Here is a 17,201-nt window from a genome sequence, read left to right on the forward strand (position 1 = left end):
TTTTTAGGCATGGTTCCTTCTGTTAAAGGTTTACAGTATATTAGATTAACATGATTGAATCTTCTAAGGAAAGGCAGGGTTTTTTGGGGGTTTTTTGTGTGTGAAAAAAAACTTTCCTCTTCAATAGCACTGTAGAGACTTACGTAGTAGCTGACTAGCTAAGTCCCAAACATAAATAAATAAATAAATAATAAATAAATAAATGTTTCAATTGAGCAAAATTAAAAATTATCAAATTGATTGAATACAAAACAGAGCCAAAACACTTTGTGCCAAAGTTTATTTTCCAAAACCTGTTTCATTAACAAAATGGAGTCTATACAATAGTCTCAACCACTTCCTTGTTTTATATGCTGTCAAGCCAGTTAGCGCCAAAATCTTTGAAGTGTTAACATGGCAAACAAAATATTTCAGAAAAATAGTGGCGGGGTGTGTGTGTGTGTGCTTAAACTGAAAAAGTTTTTGATAGCTAGATGTGTTCTCCAACACTTCTGCAATCTAACATGAGGTGGGCAAAATAAATACTTTGAGAAGTTCAAACAGAAAATCACAACATACTTAATTATGTTTCAAGTGTTGAACAAAAATGTCAACTTAGAAAAACATTTCAAATATGAAAAAATACAAGCACTTTTACAGAAATCCATTAAGCATTTTCAAAATAAAGGTTACATTCCTTCAATAGTGCCTTACTGACACAAAAAACATCTTGGAATTTTAATTGTACTTGGATTTTAGGCTTACAATTACTTCAAATAAGATCTACGTACAAGTATCAATCCTGGTAAATTGCAATTTACAACTAAATGGTTCAAGTGGTTTTCACTAGAACTACTGCATGAAGTTCACAATAATTTCAGTTAATGAATGAGAGAAATTTGTGTGAATAACCGTACATTTCTATTCTAGTTGGAACGTTTTGTAATTTGGCTACATGATACTCAGACAACATTCAATAACTTTGTCATCTGTCACCCAAGTACTACGGCAACTACTGCTGGCCTTTGAATTCTAAAAATATGCATTTCAGAGAACCAAAACAAGGTTTTCCATCTACTGTATTTATATTCAACAACAGATGGGTATTTTTTCTGAATAACATTGGCTTCGGAGACCTCAAATTGCAGACTTTACTTACAAAGTAAGTATTCTGTATTTCCAGAATAGGTTTGTTGCAACCAAAGTACTTGTATGGGTGGTGCAAATACATACTTTGTAAAAAAAAACAAACCAAGAAAAAATGGCTCACAGGTTAAGTAGAATTAGTGGTACAAGACGGAGAATTTACCACAATTTACTCTGCTTCCACCAATACTGGATGTGTGTCATTGGCTCACCAAGTTCACCAACATAAATGACAGGCAACGTTCTCTCCTTTTGGCTGTGCGAAGCTACTTTGGCAGGGAGGCCTGGCACTCAGGGCTTCACCATCAACTATGGTTGTGAGATTAACTTAGCTTAGTTTTCCTGGCTGTTCAACTGAACACAAAAAAGGCCCTACAAACTAGACACCATGAGAAATGTGCAGTTGCATTTTATGTGCTTCTAAAAAAAGGGGGGGATTTAGGAGCACAGCTGCAACCCTTTCCTAAATACTGTCGTTTGTACAGGGAGCAAGCAACCTCTGATGCTTTTGGCAAACTTGGGAGTTTCACAACAGAATGAGTACCTAGCCCAGGGGTAGGCTACCTCGGCTCTTTTATGACTCATGGACTTCAACTCCCAGAATTCCTGAGCCAGCATGGCTGGCTCAGGAATTCTGGGAGTTGAAGTCCATGAGTCATAAAAGAGCTGAGATTGCCTACCCCTGACCTAGCCAGTCATAGCTGAACTTAAAAAAGAAAAACAAAACTCGGGTCAAATCAAATTGGAGGTACTAATTAGAAATTACAATTAGAAACCGCCAGGCCGTAGACTGCATGGGAAGTCACACACACACACACACACACACACACACACACACACACACACACTCCCACAGCCAAATTAGGCAGCCACAAACACTTCCACAAAGCTGTCCCAAAATGTCCATTTAATCTTTGGGAGTTTAAGAATGACTCAAGGGGTCTTCACCTTTTGGCACAGAATTTCCCCCCCCCCTCTTTTGCATGCGCACGTGGGGCAGATCTTGCCGCCCTCACTGCCTATCGGTATCTTAATCCACACCCTGTTCTACCTGAAAACGGCTTAAAAATGAAAGTAGGAAATGTGATCTTTTTATTATTTCGTTTGCCCTTCCAACTCTGCCAATTGACCATCTAGAATAGATCGGTGTTTCTCAACCGTGGCAACTTCGAAAAGGTCTGGACTGCAACTCCCAGAATTCCCCAGGAAGTCAGCAGACTGGAAAATTCTGAGAGTTGGAAGTCTTCCCAAGTTGCTAAGGTTAAGAGACATTGATCTAGGCCAGGGGTGTCAAACTGCCAGCCTGTGGGCTGGCTGCATCATACGGAGGCCGTGCCCACCCCAATGCAACGCAATGCAAAGAAAGTCACGATAGGTTGTTGCAACACATCATGTGACGTGGCGAATTTGACATCCATGATCTGGATAGAAAAGCTCAGTTGTCAATTGCCAGACACACAACAAAAGCTGAACCTGCCCTCTGCCTTCCCAAGTGAACAGAGTAGCTGAGATGGGGATCTTTTCAGCAGCAGTTCCCAGCAGCCCCCATAAATATGAGGAACGGTAAAGGGTGCTTGAGAACTATTCAAAAGCTGCCCACTGCAAACTTGCTGATGGGCTTCTGCACCACTAATTCAGCCTGGTGGGTTAGATGAAGACTAAGTTACTTTCATTTCACTCTTACCTGTTTAAATGGGAATCACATTACAATCTTTTTCAGCAGGACTCAAAATGCCACTACTACAGTCTGAGTCCAACTCTACCACATGGCCTAAAATCTGCTTTAAAGCTTAGCTAAACTGCAAACCTTCTACGGCTTTCATAGCAAAACACTTGGGGGGGGAAAGAGAAATCAGAGTTAACGATGCTGCATGGCTGGCTCAGGAATTCTGGGAGTTGAAGTCCACAGGTCATGAAGGGGCCATAGTTCCCCATCCCCGGTCTGAATCCTACAACCACTGGATACACGAATACAAATACATCCAAAGATTTACCAGTTTTGGAGAATACTACAGAAACAACTACGAAAGGCTGAGACAAAAGGAGAAGCAAGACTGCACCAGTTATTACAGTATTTAAAATGAGTGACAGACAGCCAGAGAGAGAAAATGAGTGACACAATTATGTTTTTCAATCGGTACCTGACAATCAAGAAGTCAAAGCACACCAGAATCAGAAGAAACCTTTCTATTTCTAAACATTTTCTAGAAACTGCAGTGAAAACATCGTTTCCCTAACTCAAAAATATAATCTTTAGAATGGAAATAAGCGAGCAGTACGCAATGCATTTCAGCATTATCCTCAAAATGTAGACTACTTGAGGAAAAAAAATGGGATTCCCTTTCATGTACAAATAAAAGCACTGATCCACAGTGCATTCTACTCAAAAGCTGATATCCCAACAAATTCTCAAACCGCACCTGAAAAAAGAGCAAACCAAACAAAACAAAAAAAAAAAAACCAAAATAAAACCACTTCCTGTATGTACACCCTGTATTCAATTTTAAAGGTAACATTTCAACACCACCACCCCCTCCCCAAAGTCTTGCCTTAAAAAATGGTACTTATCCTTACTATATACAGAGGACTAAAAATATTTTATTGTTCTTTGTAAAATGTGTTCCTTTAGAAAAGGGAACCTTCAATTCAGAACAGACTTTTTTCAAGTATGACAAAATCTAGCTTTCCCCTCGTGTAGGGCCAGCTAGGCAGAACAGTGGGATGAGAACGGCAGCTCAACGGGGATGCCAACATGCCATATGCCAATCAGGAGACACACACACACACACACACACAGGACCTTGCCCCAAAATGTTAGTATTGGGCAGCTCACCAGCTGCAGACGTTTCTCTACACCAAGTTAATTTCTAGCATCAGGGAAGATCGCCCATGGAGACAGGAGGGAAGGCAAGAGCACGTCTCTGAGGTCACCTCATTTCTGGATGCCAAGACTGACTAGAAGACCGCATACATGCCCAGCATTCTAGGAGACATGTTGCCACTGTGCATTGTGCTGAAATGACACACAAGGCGTGCCCAACAGCATTTTCTAGAATCTCACTCAACTTCCTATAAGCCAGACGGCAGTCCACAGCTCTGCCTAACAGCTCAACACGGAGCTGCGGCTGTGCAAATGTTCCCAAACAAGCATCTAGCCACCTTCAGATCCATCCTGCTTCTCTTGGAAACATGAAAAACCCAAATCCCAATGTTACTATTATAAGGGGGAAACAAGAAATGATGTCGACATACAAGGCCTTATTAGTGGATGTATGTGCAACAGGCAGAACTTTTGATAAATGCTATCTCTGAATATCTGCAGGAGTTCATTTCTTTCTGCTGTCTTAATTTTGGCAACTCATAAAAAAGAGTATTGATAGCTAAAGCCAGGATGTCCCAATTTCAGACTGAGATTAGTTGCGAATTAAGGCCTGCTGGACTTAACTGGGCTGATTTCCCAGTAAATAATAATGGGTAGCATAAAACAGGCAAATTCATCCTATTTGGGGTTAGTTTTTCCCCCCTTTTAAATAGAAACCTTAAATTCACCACTGGTGTAAAATGAGCATAATAGGAAGCATCCTCTCTTATAGCAAACATTTGAGAACTAGAAAAATTTGCCAATAAAAATGTTAATGGGCGAAATATTGCACTCATTATATTAATCTTCTTTAGCATCACCAGTATATTTACAAGGACGTGTTCAATACTGGATAGGCAAGTGCTAATTCTGAACATGATTTTTCTCCTTTAAAATTTTCTGTGCATTATTTTCATATACTGCACTACTGTGGAACGCTCAGGAACACAAAATGAAACTTCCTGGTCCCTCTTTAAAGCATCACCGTCTTTTCCTGAGGCCATGAGCAGAGAGCCACCACACAATCCTCCAAACTCAAGTGCTTTACAGAGTTGCAGTCAGGTGTTGCATCTGTGCTCTGAAGCACCTACTGGGATTTGTTTTTGAAGGCCTGTCCAGCCCTAATGATAACCTCCTAAGGCATATGAAATCAGGTGCGTTACAATGTTAGTTCATGTGCTTAAGTCTCAGACTGGAGTGTTCCTGGATTTGGCTGGGATACAGTTGACTGATAATTTTCTAGGAAGTTCACTTCGCTCTATAAATAAATATAAAAAATCAGGGAGGGGGGGGACTGTTTTAAGTATGCACAACATATACACTTACTGTCCAACGTGTCAAGACCATTCAACTATAACAACACTAAAAATCACTGTAAACAACCTTTAGCCAACTGGAAGTTGAAAATGGTACAGTTGCCTCTACAATGGTAATTTCTGGCACGAAGACAGAAAATTTCAGCTGCGGCAGGTGCAAAAACACTTGCAATAAAATGAACATAGATCACTTACCCAGGTCTACTACTTGTTTTTTTTTAAATTTTATTTTAAAGATCTTGCAATCTTGCAGCAAGGAACTGCAGCGCTGCAGCCACCGTCAGGGAGACAGGAAGACTCCAGTTTTTCAGTGCAGGGGTACTTCTGCCAAACTGTTCTATGAATGCAATTCCTGTCCTGCAGAGTCAGCTCTTCAGTACAGTCACAAGCACTACCACCCAGGGCGTAATGTCCTGATGCCATTTTTTTCACTGTCCATTCTTATGCCAGTTTAATGGGAGGGGGCAATTCCATGACACAGTGGCTGGTCAGGAGATACAGACAACTCCCACCTTATCTAATTAAAGGCTTGGTAACTAAGCAATATTATTTAAACATCACCCAGAGAACTACATACTAGAGATTACTTCCAATTCCAAAGCTAATATTTACAGCTGATATACACAACTAGGGACAGCTGTGGTTCAGAAACCACTGCTTGACAGAACAAAAGCAAAATTGCTTATTGTCTAAACTCAGCTAAAATATAATCACATCCAGGACTTGGATATGATAAAAACAGAAGCCTGTTAAAGATGGGATGAGATCCTGATAGAAACCACACAGATCAAAGGCATAAAAACACATCATTATGCTATCAACTGCAGCTCACGAACAGTGTTATTCACAGGGTCAACTGGACACCATGTTTATTTAGAAGATCACTGGAAAGGTGTAAGGAGAATACAATCTTATGTGTACCTTCTAAGAAAGAGGTTGTTACAGGTTGTGTGTGAACTGGTGAAAGGTTTTGCAGGCACAATAGGTTGTGCATGTTCAGTGGCTGAGCTGGAAGTAACAAGCTACAGAGAAATTAAAGTCTGTTTTTATGAACTGTACTGGATATTAAATAGAGGGAAGAATTTGTAAATATTAGAAATTTTATACATCAATATGTTGCAATGGGAACATTGTGGTTATTATTATGAATTACTATTATTACAATAAAATCAGTAAGTACACATATTATATCAAGCAATAACATAAGAACATACTTTCATCTGGAGAGTTTCTCTCTCTCTCTCTGATGAGATGGATATTGCAAGATGTTCCCTGCTGTAAGATTGCAGCCCGTAAATATAATAAATTAAACATCATTAAAATTCCATGATTAGACAATAATCTCTGGGAGTTAAAAAGCTTGCTGCTTATATTATGGTGTTAAACTTCACATGATCACAATGTCTGTGATAAAATATTTCTAATTTATTATAAAACCTATGTTATTCAAAACACATATTATACCTGCCTAAACTGGACTGAGTGAAAATCGATGGGAAGGCGAGTTTGTACAATCTTATATAAGGATTAGTTAAATTAATGCATGAAAACATCAATTCAAAGAAATCCCACAAATCAATTGCTCCAGCTTATATGGGGTCAAAATAAATACTGGTTTGGGGCAAACCTGGGGAATACATTAAAATCAAAAGCCCTTGAAAATTCACTTTCCACATTTAATTACATGCATCCAGTTTACGTCTTTGTCAGTACATGTCGAAGATTTGGTCTAAAACATTTTTTTCCACTTGCACATTTAATCCATACAAAGTTAGTGGTTACAAATTGCAAACACATATGTAAAAAATGATTCTTTCCTTTAAAAAATCATGTTTAGCTTGACAAAACAAGTATATCCTTTTTGAAGCAGGCTTTTTTTTTTTACATTCTTGGCACAATATTAACAAACACAAAAGACACGTATAGAAGAAAAAAAATGGTTTTCTGAATTTGACATTCTGATCTGCAAAAATGTTTTTTTTTTCCTTTGTTTTCTTTGCTGTTAAATCCCTTTTTGCTAGGAACAAACCCCACAATTCTGTAAATGCTTGAAAGAGCAAGATCAATTGCTGTATTTTAACAATATGTGACCAAATAGGGGAAAATTTTACTAAAGAGCCACACTAACATTATTTGATATCCTTTGTCCTGTTATTGCTGTGGTAACGGGCCCAACACCAGAAGCCTGGCAGTGATATAAAGGAGTCAATTCTTCTATTAATTAGAACTCTTCTTTGATTTTAAAAAGGGATTTTAAATCCAAATTTCTTGCAATTCCCTGTTAATACATCCTGAATAAGCTGGGTCAAGTCCCATGGTATTGGTTAATCTATCCTTATTACTGTTATTGTTATCATCATCATCATCATGTTTTGAAGGAGAGTTGAAAATTATGGACCATCAGGTTGAATCACCGCATTACATACACTCTCCTAAGCTGCAGTAATCTCTCACGTATTTTCAGAAATAATAGCTTGAGCTTTTCAATACCAAAGAAATTTGGAGCTGTATATCTTTAAGCGGTAAATATTCATATTTTGAATATTACAAAGATAAACAAGAAAAAAAAATCCTGCAATTCTGGAGAAATTCTGTCCTTAAAAGGTTTACACATTATTTACACTTCTTTCCCCTAAAAAAAATGTTACCTTACGTAGTTTTATGGGCACCTTTTCCTTGTCTCCCGTTAACAAAAACTAAGCTACGCCATGGATGGACCGTTCAGAAATCCACCTTTCCAGTACTTAAAAGTGCACCACCGAACGTGATGAAGCACAACGAAAAATGCAACCTCCCAGACTTACAACTTCTGGCTGACCATTTACTGGCTGTTGTTGTTTTTAGCCAGGATAGAAGTCAACTCTCACCAGAGTCAAAAAAGCAATGCTACTCGCATAAAGTATTGCAGCTGTGGCCATTCACACCAGAACCTCACACACTGCTCAGGAATACACTATTCCAGCACCCCCGACCTGGCCCAAGGGTAGCCCTACAGCTGGGCTAAACTATCCCTCTGCTTGAATTCCAATTAATCTGTTTTCCATTAATGGGCAATTCAATTAATGCCAATGGCCCCGTTTAATTAAAGTTGATTCACAGCGTTTCAAAACTCACAGTATAAAATCCATGAATCAGAAGAAGCTAGCCCAATACGAGGAAAAACAGCTTGATTTCCCAAGATAACCAGCTTTACTCATAATGCGGGATTTACTCCTGTCCATATACTTACTGTTTCTGGTAGTCCCTCAGAATATCTAAAAGGTTTATTGCTCAACTTGGCTCTATAGTGCCCATGATTAGTTTCAGGGGGGAAATAAATAGAGGTTTGAGGCTGTCCACTTGCTTATTACAGGCTCAAAATTAAAGATAAATCCTTCCAAGGATTCCTCAGTAAGCTTGTCTTTAAAAGCAACAAGAAGTGGGACATTCTTTTTGAACCTGGATGACCTTTAGCTTCAAAATACTTAAAACTTCTCGTGGAAAACAATTTTAACCCCATCCAAACCCATACATGATTTCAGACCATAGGGACTGTTATAAAAAGAATCTCTAAAGCACAGCAATTAAAAGTAATTTTATAGTATACACGGAGCAAGTATGAGCTCTGGCAAAGGCTGCAGTCTGAAAGTTTCATCTTCTCTCTACCAATATTTGGTTGTCAAATAATCTTGCTGTTTTGGCAGATCTACATAAACTGAATCTGTAACAGAAGAAACAAAGCCAAATTAAAGCTATTAACAAAAATACTCAAGTTATTTGGGCATTTCAGAAAACTGAGTTAAATGTGAGATGCAAACATTAACACGTTTTGCCCTTGCAATAGTTCTTAGCACCATCAGATGATGACAGACCCACTGCTGAAAAAGACAATAGCAATTTTTAAAAATTTAAATATCACTTTCATAAGTTCTAACTCTTATTAGAATTGAAGAAGCTTCTTGGATGAGAAGCGAATGTTTTCAAGGAAAAGCAAGCTAAGAAAGTCCAGTTGCCTTTTGAAAAGCACCTTTGGGACAATCACGACCTGGATGATTGAGAATTTGACATTCACCTGCCAAATCCTGAAAAACAAGCCTGTAGGCCAACTTCAAGATCTATCACAACCCAATGCTGCTTTCTGTTTTTCGCATCTAACTTCTGTTGCAATTCTATTCATATTACTGATTATGTGTTTTCTTTTCCATTTTTTTGCCTTAAAGGTGTTGGAAGTGTTTTGTTCACTTCTACCCTCTCCACTTGTATTCTTACAGTTCTTCACCCAATTCTCCACAATCTGTAAACCAGATAGAATCTGACTTCTTGCTATCATTTGTTTGCTGTCTCCACTGTGAAAAGCAGGATTTTAACTTGTTATTGTTTTTGTCTCTCTCCCCCCCCCCCCCCCCCCCGTCTCCTAGGATCTTAGGATTCTATTGTTTCTTTTTCCTCTTCTGGGTACTGCTTTTATAAATCCACTCATAACCTCACCTTGAAGTGCTAACCAACTCTTTATTTAAAATCTTTCCAAAAAACTTGAACGAGCTAACAACAAAACGCTTAAGGGGTTGTGGCAAAATGTCAGCAAAACATTTTAACATTCACATTCTCATTTAGGAGAAGAAGAAAAAAAATCACCACAAACCTGTGTTCCAGAGATAGGTGCAAAAGGATTGTTTGGCCTTAGACCGGTCTGGGTATAAATCATAGGCTGAGGTGTCATAATAGGGGCAGTTCCAATCTGAGTAGGTACCTGAAGGTAGAAAGAGTGAATAAAGTCATTCATTGCTCTCCCAGCTTGAAAAGTCACAATGTAATTCATTTTCCTGCCGTCACAAATGCGAGCCAAACAACAGTGTACAGCAGAGATCTCCAGGTCTTCCCCAGCCAGGGGTCATGCGGTCTAGGGAATTCTGGGAGTTGACGTCCACAAGTCTTAAAGTTGCCAAGTTTGGAGATCCCTGCTGTACAGCATAATCTTCCATTCAGGAGACACCATGAGGATTTCCCAAAGAAGGACCATCTTTGGACAAGTCCTGGAACAGATGCTGTATCTGCATTCACTAAAGGTAACCACCTTAGCAGGCCACCACTGCATAAGAAAAAACTTAGCAGCTTTTCTTACTAGTTGTTCAGGGAGAATGATGCCAAACTCTAGCAACTGTCATGTTCATTTTCTTTTCTAGTCTAACAAAGTAGAACCAAGTTGTATTTTAGTACGTTTATTTGAAAAATTAGATGGGGGGGGGGGAATGCTCATATTCCCAACATAGTCATGATGACCACCTATCAATCCTGGCTGAACCTTAGACTGTACCCAGAATTATTTAGCTGGGTTGGTTGTATCTCATAATGCCCTTACAACAGCATTCAAAAGCTTCAACTAGTGCAGGATGGAGCTGCACAGGTAGAAAATGATGTTGGTTACTCAACAAACGAACCACCATTAAGTCGAGAACTGCAGTGGTTGCCAGCATGCTTCTGAATGCAATTCAAGATGCTGGGTGTCATCCTAGCTTGGGTTACTTGAGGGATCATCTTTTCCCCGGTTGTTTCCGCCCAACAGTCTGGCAGAATGGGGATGCTCTGGGTTGGTTAAGGAATGCTGGTTGGCAGGGCCCAGGAGGTGGGCCTTGTCTGCCTTAGCACCTGCCCTATGGAACATTCCTTCTCCAGGTATTAGGATGGCTCCAACCTGTCTGACAAGGCCCCCAAATGTGTGAAGGATCTGATCTCCAGGAGGTGCTAGCATCTTTATAATTGTGACACAATTTGTTTTTAACTGATTTTAAGATTTGTTTGTTGCCCAGAATCACTTGCCGAGATGGCTTTCCACAAACATAAATAAATAATTCTGTCTACCTGGGATTCAGCCAGGATTGGGTAATCAACATGGCTCAACAATATTCAATCCCCATCCAAGTATTTATACATTCAAACGTCTCTGCCACCTTTACTCGTCAGCTTTGTTGGGATCGTTATGGGATAATCAGAAAATATTTAATATTCGTTTCTCATTTAGGAATCATGCAAGACCAAAAGCATGTCTTCTAAATGTTTCAAATATACCCAGCTCTGTTATGTTATAAAAAAAAATCCCAGCACAAACAGTATGTTAGTTTTCTATTATGCAGGTTTATTGTCCAAATATGGCATGTGCTTAATATAAAGATTATGAATCTTGCATAAACTTCCTGAGTAAGCAGATGCTACCCAATGTAGAACATGTTAAGCGGTCAGGTGCAAAAGACTAGAACCGCACATGAAATTACAATTAAAACTGATTTATTGCTCATACCTATGCAGAGGAATCTACTCAGCTAATGTTTAGCACTATTTTGACACTAGATAAAAGTTAAATGAATTCAAAGAGGGTTGGATTTAACCCATTTAAGGCTACAAAGATATTCTAGGCTGTTTCCTCTTTTAACTCCACCCCTCGTTCTGCCACTCCTTCTCTACATAATCTTAGAGAATGAGATATTAAAACTGGGGGGAAAGGGTATCTCTGCCATATAAACATAAACTTATCAACCCTAAGTAACTTACCATTCCATACACAGGCACTTGAGGTGTATTTACTGGGTAGGTTACTGGAGCAGGTACCTATGATGGAAGAATAAAACAGTCTGCATGTAACATCTGACTACAGTATTACCTTTTCTGAAAACAACAAACAAGTTAGTTAAAAGATATATTTTAATAAGGCTGACTGAAGAAAATAACTGGATCACAGCACAGAAATGGGGAAGGAAAGAGATAAGTCCAAGGTTCATCCATTTAATACCAAATTACAGTTGACGATACTGTAAATCTCAAAAAAGTGTCAAAAGTAGTTTATGATACAAGAAAAGTGGTAGTTTTTATGAAAACCAATTAGCTCTCTGCATTCTGGCCAACATTAAGCATACTGCAAATACGTAGACTTTTCTTCTGACAGTACCTTAGCTGCTATATGCATTCAAGGATGGCAGCAAATGACATGACACAAGTCCCAACCACATCATTTGAAGGACACTATGTAGTATTATAAGGGACGTGGTGGCTCAGTGGGTTAGGACGCTGAGTTTGTCGATCAGAAGGTCGGCAGTTTGGCGGGTCAAATCCCGAGTGTCGCGTAACAGAGTGAGCGCCAGTTACTCGTCCCAGCTTCTGCCAACCTAGCAGTTCGAAAGCATGTAAAAATGCAAGTAGAAAAATAGGGACCACTCCGGTGGGAAGGTAACAGCGCTCCGTGCGCCTTTGGCGTCTAGTCATGCCGGCCACATGACCACGGAGACGTCCTCAGACAAGCGCTGGCTCTTCGGCTTTGAAACAGAGATGAGCACCGGCTCCTAGAGTTGGAAACGACTAGCACGCATGTGCGGGGGAACCTTTACCTATGTAGTATATTACACCGTTATGAGATCATAGTGCTTCTTGCTGTCTGACTGCTATTACTACGTCTAATTTATTTACAAAATGGACAATCTCGTAAATAATAGCACATCTATTTCAAGTCCAAACCTTGCAGTCTTCATATGCTATTACGGTGTTTCTCAACCGTGGCGATTTTATAATGGATAGACTTCATGCTAGCTGGGGAATTTTGGAAGCTGAAGCGCACCCTTCATAATATGGCTAAGGCTGAGAAACGCTGTTCTGTCATCAGCCCTCTAATTTCAAAGTCCTAATTACAATAAAGAGAAATGCAAACTTCCCAATTTTTTTTAATTCCATTTATATCCCGCCCTTCTCCGAAGACTCAGGGCGGCTTACAAGCTTAGCAGTAGCCTTCATTCTATGTATATGCCTGCTTATTAGGGCTTTCACACACACCCCCAAGCGGCATTATTACAAAGTCAGCTTAATTGCCCCCAACAATCTGGGTCCTCATTTGACCTACCTCGGAAGGATGGAAGGCTGAGTCAACCTTGAGCCTGGTGGGACTCGAACCTGCACTAATTGCAGGCAGCTGGTGTTACTTAAGGAGGCATTAGCCCACTGCTCCACCAAGGCTCTTTTAAAAGTAAGAATTAAAATAAATAAATACTAATTTAAATTGAAATTTAAAAATTAAAATTTTATAAAAAATGAAACTGTGAGCACAATGTAAGCTATTAGTTACAAGAATTTATTATTTATTATTTACAAGAATGTCCGTACCATCTGTGGAGCAGGAGGTGCAGGAACGGTGTTCCACGTAGTTGAGGTGCTTGTTTTTGCTTGCCAGTTGTTACCCCCAGTAAGTTTCTTCTCTGTGGGCTGATTCCACTGCATATCAGATCTAAAGGAAATTGTACAACAAAGCAGTCTTATTCAGCAACCTATCAGGGCTTCTGCCATATTCTCATCACTACAATTTGTGGGCAACTCAAAGAAACCTCTGAACAACTGCTAACATTCCTCAGATCGATTGGTCGATTTGACTTTTATTCCACCTTTACTGTTTTTATAAATTACTCAAGGTGGCAAACCTAATACCTCTTCTTCCTCCACAATCAAAGCCCTGTGAGGTGGGTTGAGTTGAGAGAATGGGACTGGCCCAAAGTCATCCAGTAAGCTTTCATCCCTAACGTGGGATTAGAACTCAATCAAAACCTTATTACAAACACAGGCTATAGCATAAGAAGAGTTGAATGCAGTGGTTTTTTTTAATAATAAATGTTTCAGCATTTTAAAATGTTTTTAGCTCTATGCATTTTGTATTTTTTTTTAGCTTTTAAAATTGTTTGCATTCCATCCTTCTTATGTTGGACAATGACCATAAAAAAGATTTAATTAATTGACGGGACTAGAGTTCATTTCTCCTAGTTTCAAAACCAGCACACCTTAACCACTGCATCAAACTTTAGATTTTCTAAAAAAAAATAATAGGCATTAAAAAGGTCATTTTGTTTTAATACACATTTTTGCCTGGAAAGGAACTGGATGAGACATTTAGAGAGTTTTGTCCCATTTTGCCACCTTTCTTGCCACAGTTGTTAAGTGAATCATTGCAGCTGATAAACTAGCAGCATGATTCTTAAAGTGAATCTGGCTTTCCCCACTGACTTTGCTTTTTCAGGAGGTCGCAAAAGGGGATCACGTGAGCGTGGGACACAGCAACGGTCATAAATACGAACTAGTTGCTAAGCATCTGAATTTTGATCACATGATCATCGGGAGGCTACAAAGGTCATAACTGTGAAAAACAGTTGTAAGTCACTTTTTTCAGTGCCATTGTAATTTTGAACAGTCACTAAACTGTTGTAAGTTGAGGACCACCTGTATTACACTGAGGCCTTTACTGTGTTAATGCTTGAATGTATTTTTTTTCCCCTCAAGGTTAAAAGGGATTGGTTAAATAGCCCCCAAATGCCGAAACTTTTCACTGTTCAAACAATGCTATTCAAATGGGTAATTTTCTGATTATGAGATCTGTTTGAGCAATTAGAACAGAAACTTGATAGCAAGCAAATGGCTGTGTGCTTTTCACAGGCTGTAAATGTTTTGAGTATATTCACAGGCATTACTTTGGGTAAACAAACTATATTGTTTACTAACATGAAACAATACAATGTCTCTGTTTCAACAAAATGTAGCAAGCTTCTTCAACTGCTGACTTCTCATAATTGTTCTGCTGCAGTGGATCAGGCTGTGGAAAGCCGGCTTAAATATATCAACTATAAGGGCTGTTTATCAACATATAAAGCAATTATTTCAAGATAAAAATATGTATGTTTTCTCACTTTTTAGGTGGTGTCCCTCCAAATCCAAGATCTGCAAGAAAACCCATTAAAATAATTTAATTTTTAAAAATGGGGATTCCTTTATATAAAAATATGGAATTACATTGAAAAAGTTTTGTACTTACTTCCTACTAGATTAGCAAGTGAGGAATCAAGGTCATTGGCCAAAATCTTCCCACTTTGTTGCCCAATTACATTTCCTCTCTGATTTTGTGCACCTACTGTTGGTTGTAAAACATCATCTGAAAATTAGGGGTAACTCATTAAGAACTAAGGTCATGCACAGGCAATTTTATCTTGGCCTCCTAAAATTATAAGATACATAGAAGATAGAAGAAGCTGGTTTATGGCTTTCAAAGGCAGGATATGATACCATGATTTAAAAGGGCTAATGTGACTTCTTGACTTTTTCTCTGATATGAAGTGGCCATGTAAAAGCAGACAAGGTTCATTCACAACACAGCTTAACAAGCCACAATATGAATATACTAGCACAGCTTTTAAATTCCAAAACAGTTCTGTAAGCTATTAAGTTGTGTTTACATTTTTACAAAAGGGAATCACTATCAAGGTAAAAGATGGAGGTATTATTAGTCAATGGGCAAATTGTTTAGATATTATAAACCTCTCCTCTTAAGAGCATGTGACTTTCCAGCAAGGCTTTTTAATAAATTACATTATTTAGAGAAGCGTAAAGCTAAACTAAGCTTTAAAAAAGACATGAGGGTAAAAAAAAAGAACTTTACCTGTTGTAGTTCCAAAATCATTTACAGTCGATTTTCCACCAAAGACAGCATCAAAGTCCACATTGATTGTTGAAGAGGTTGTTTTCTGTGATGCAGAATGAAGAGGGTAGCCTAGCAAAATATTGGTCAGATTGACAGAATTAAACAGCCTTGCAGGCTAAAATAACAACAAAAACTATTACAAAGACCCCAAAACCAGAGGAGAAAATGAAGGAGCATTACACTCATCTTGGCAGATAGCAAAGGATGAAACTAAGCAAGGGGCAGGCAGCATTTAAGTGCAGAATGTAGAAGTAAATGAAAGGCATCCCAATGTATTCTACTGTGATTATAAAAATATATAAAACACAAAACATGCACTTTGCATAGAATTATGCCACTTGCCGTCCAAATGAAAATCACCATAATCATTCATTGAATGAAATAGAATGGCAACATATTTTTGAGCGGAAACTTAGGCAGAGACTGAATTTCAACTGAAATACATATATATCAGAACCAGTTACAATTTCTATTGGTGGGAAAGAAGTTAGATAATGTGTTGTTGTTTTTTACCACTAAATAGTTCCACTGTTTGTTTGGAGCCAAAGGTGGAGCTCACAAAAGGAGTTGTACTTTTTACAGCTTCTTCCACTGGTTTCATATCAAAGACGTCCAGATGGGGTGGAGACCCAACACAACCGTTTGTCGATGAGAATTGTCCTTTCAGGTGACAGCAATAGATAATAAGAAAGGGAAAGAAGAAAAACCAGAAGACAAGTAGTGTTCAGGAGAGAAAGCATAGTCACAGTCTGCAGAATTCACAGGTGGGGGTTATTTTTTCCCCAAATGGATGCCCTCCAGACGTGTACCAACGTGTTAGTTGGTTATCTTGGAGCTGCAAACCAATACACCTGGAAGTTTCCAAGTCAGGGAAGGATAATAAAGAAAAGCAAAGTTGTAATTTGTTTGTTTTTAAAAGGAGAAATCTGATCTCAACCAACTTAAATTTGTTTGCAACTCATACCAGTTTTCTTGCTGTTGTTCTCCAGAGATTAACTTTGACAACAGAATTCTTAGATCATTTATCCCTTTAGGCCAAGGGTCTTCAAACGTGGCCCTTTTATGGCTCAGGGATTCTGGGAGTTGAAGACCACAAGTCATAAAAAGGCCAAGTTCAAAGACCCCTGCTTTAGGCTTTTAGTATAGTTCTGATTTGGGAGCCACCAACTTCCATCCTAAAATATTTATTTTTATTTACTCATTAAATTTTTACGCCGCCCATTTCCCCTACAAGGTGAGTCTGGACAGCCACTTTCCACAAAGGCTTAGATCATTTTATTATGGTGCCAAGATTGAAAATCACAGTTGTAATTCTCTTGCTTGGCTTTTAAGTGATGGAAGATCGGGAAGAGCCTGTTGCTCACAGAATTCCTATCCACATATAAAAGTGAATGCACAAGCTGGAAAACTGTGCAGCAGAGAAACT

At 38.8% G+C, this 17,201-nt stretch overlaps 1 protein-coding gene across 2 annotated transcripts in view; it reads right to left on the reverse strand.

Moving 5' to 3' along the window:
- Positions 1-263: 263 nt before the first annotated feature.
- LOC308673244 (phosphatidylinositol-binding clathrin assembly protein-like) overlaps positions 264-17,201 on the reverse strand; it is a 46,959-nt gene continuing 30,021 nt past the window's right edge. The window contains exons 13-20 of one of the 2 annotated variants that reach the window (XM_081336793.1): positions 16,289-16,435; positions 15,734-15,844; positions 15,113-15,229; positions 14,988-15,018; positions 13,423-13,543; positions 11,827-11,883; positions 9,923-10,030; positions 264-9,001 (exon numbers count right to left, since the gene is read on the reverse strand). In XM_081336793.1, coding sequence (XP_081192919.1) covers positions 8,987-9,001; positions 9,923-10,030; positions 11,827-11,883; positions 13,423-13,543; positions 14,988-15,018; positions 15,113-15,229; positions 15,734-15,844; positions 16,289-16,435 — 707 coding nt within the window. In that variant the 3' untranslated portion in view covers positions 264-8,986. The remainder of the gene's footprint in view (positions 9,002-9,922; positions 10,031-11,826; positions 11,884-13,422; positions 13,544-14,987; positions 15,019-15,112; positions 15,230-15,733; positions 15,845-16,288; positions 16,436-17,201) is intronic. The other variant, XM_081336794.1, reaches the window with a different exon arrangement.

This window comes from Vipera berus (assembly GCF_964194415.1).
Source record: "Vipera berus genome assembly, chromosome: 11".
NCBI lineage: Eukaryota > Metazoa > Chordata > Lepidosauria > Squamata > Viperidae > Vipera > Vipera berus.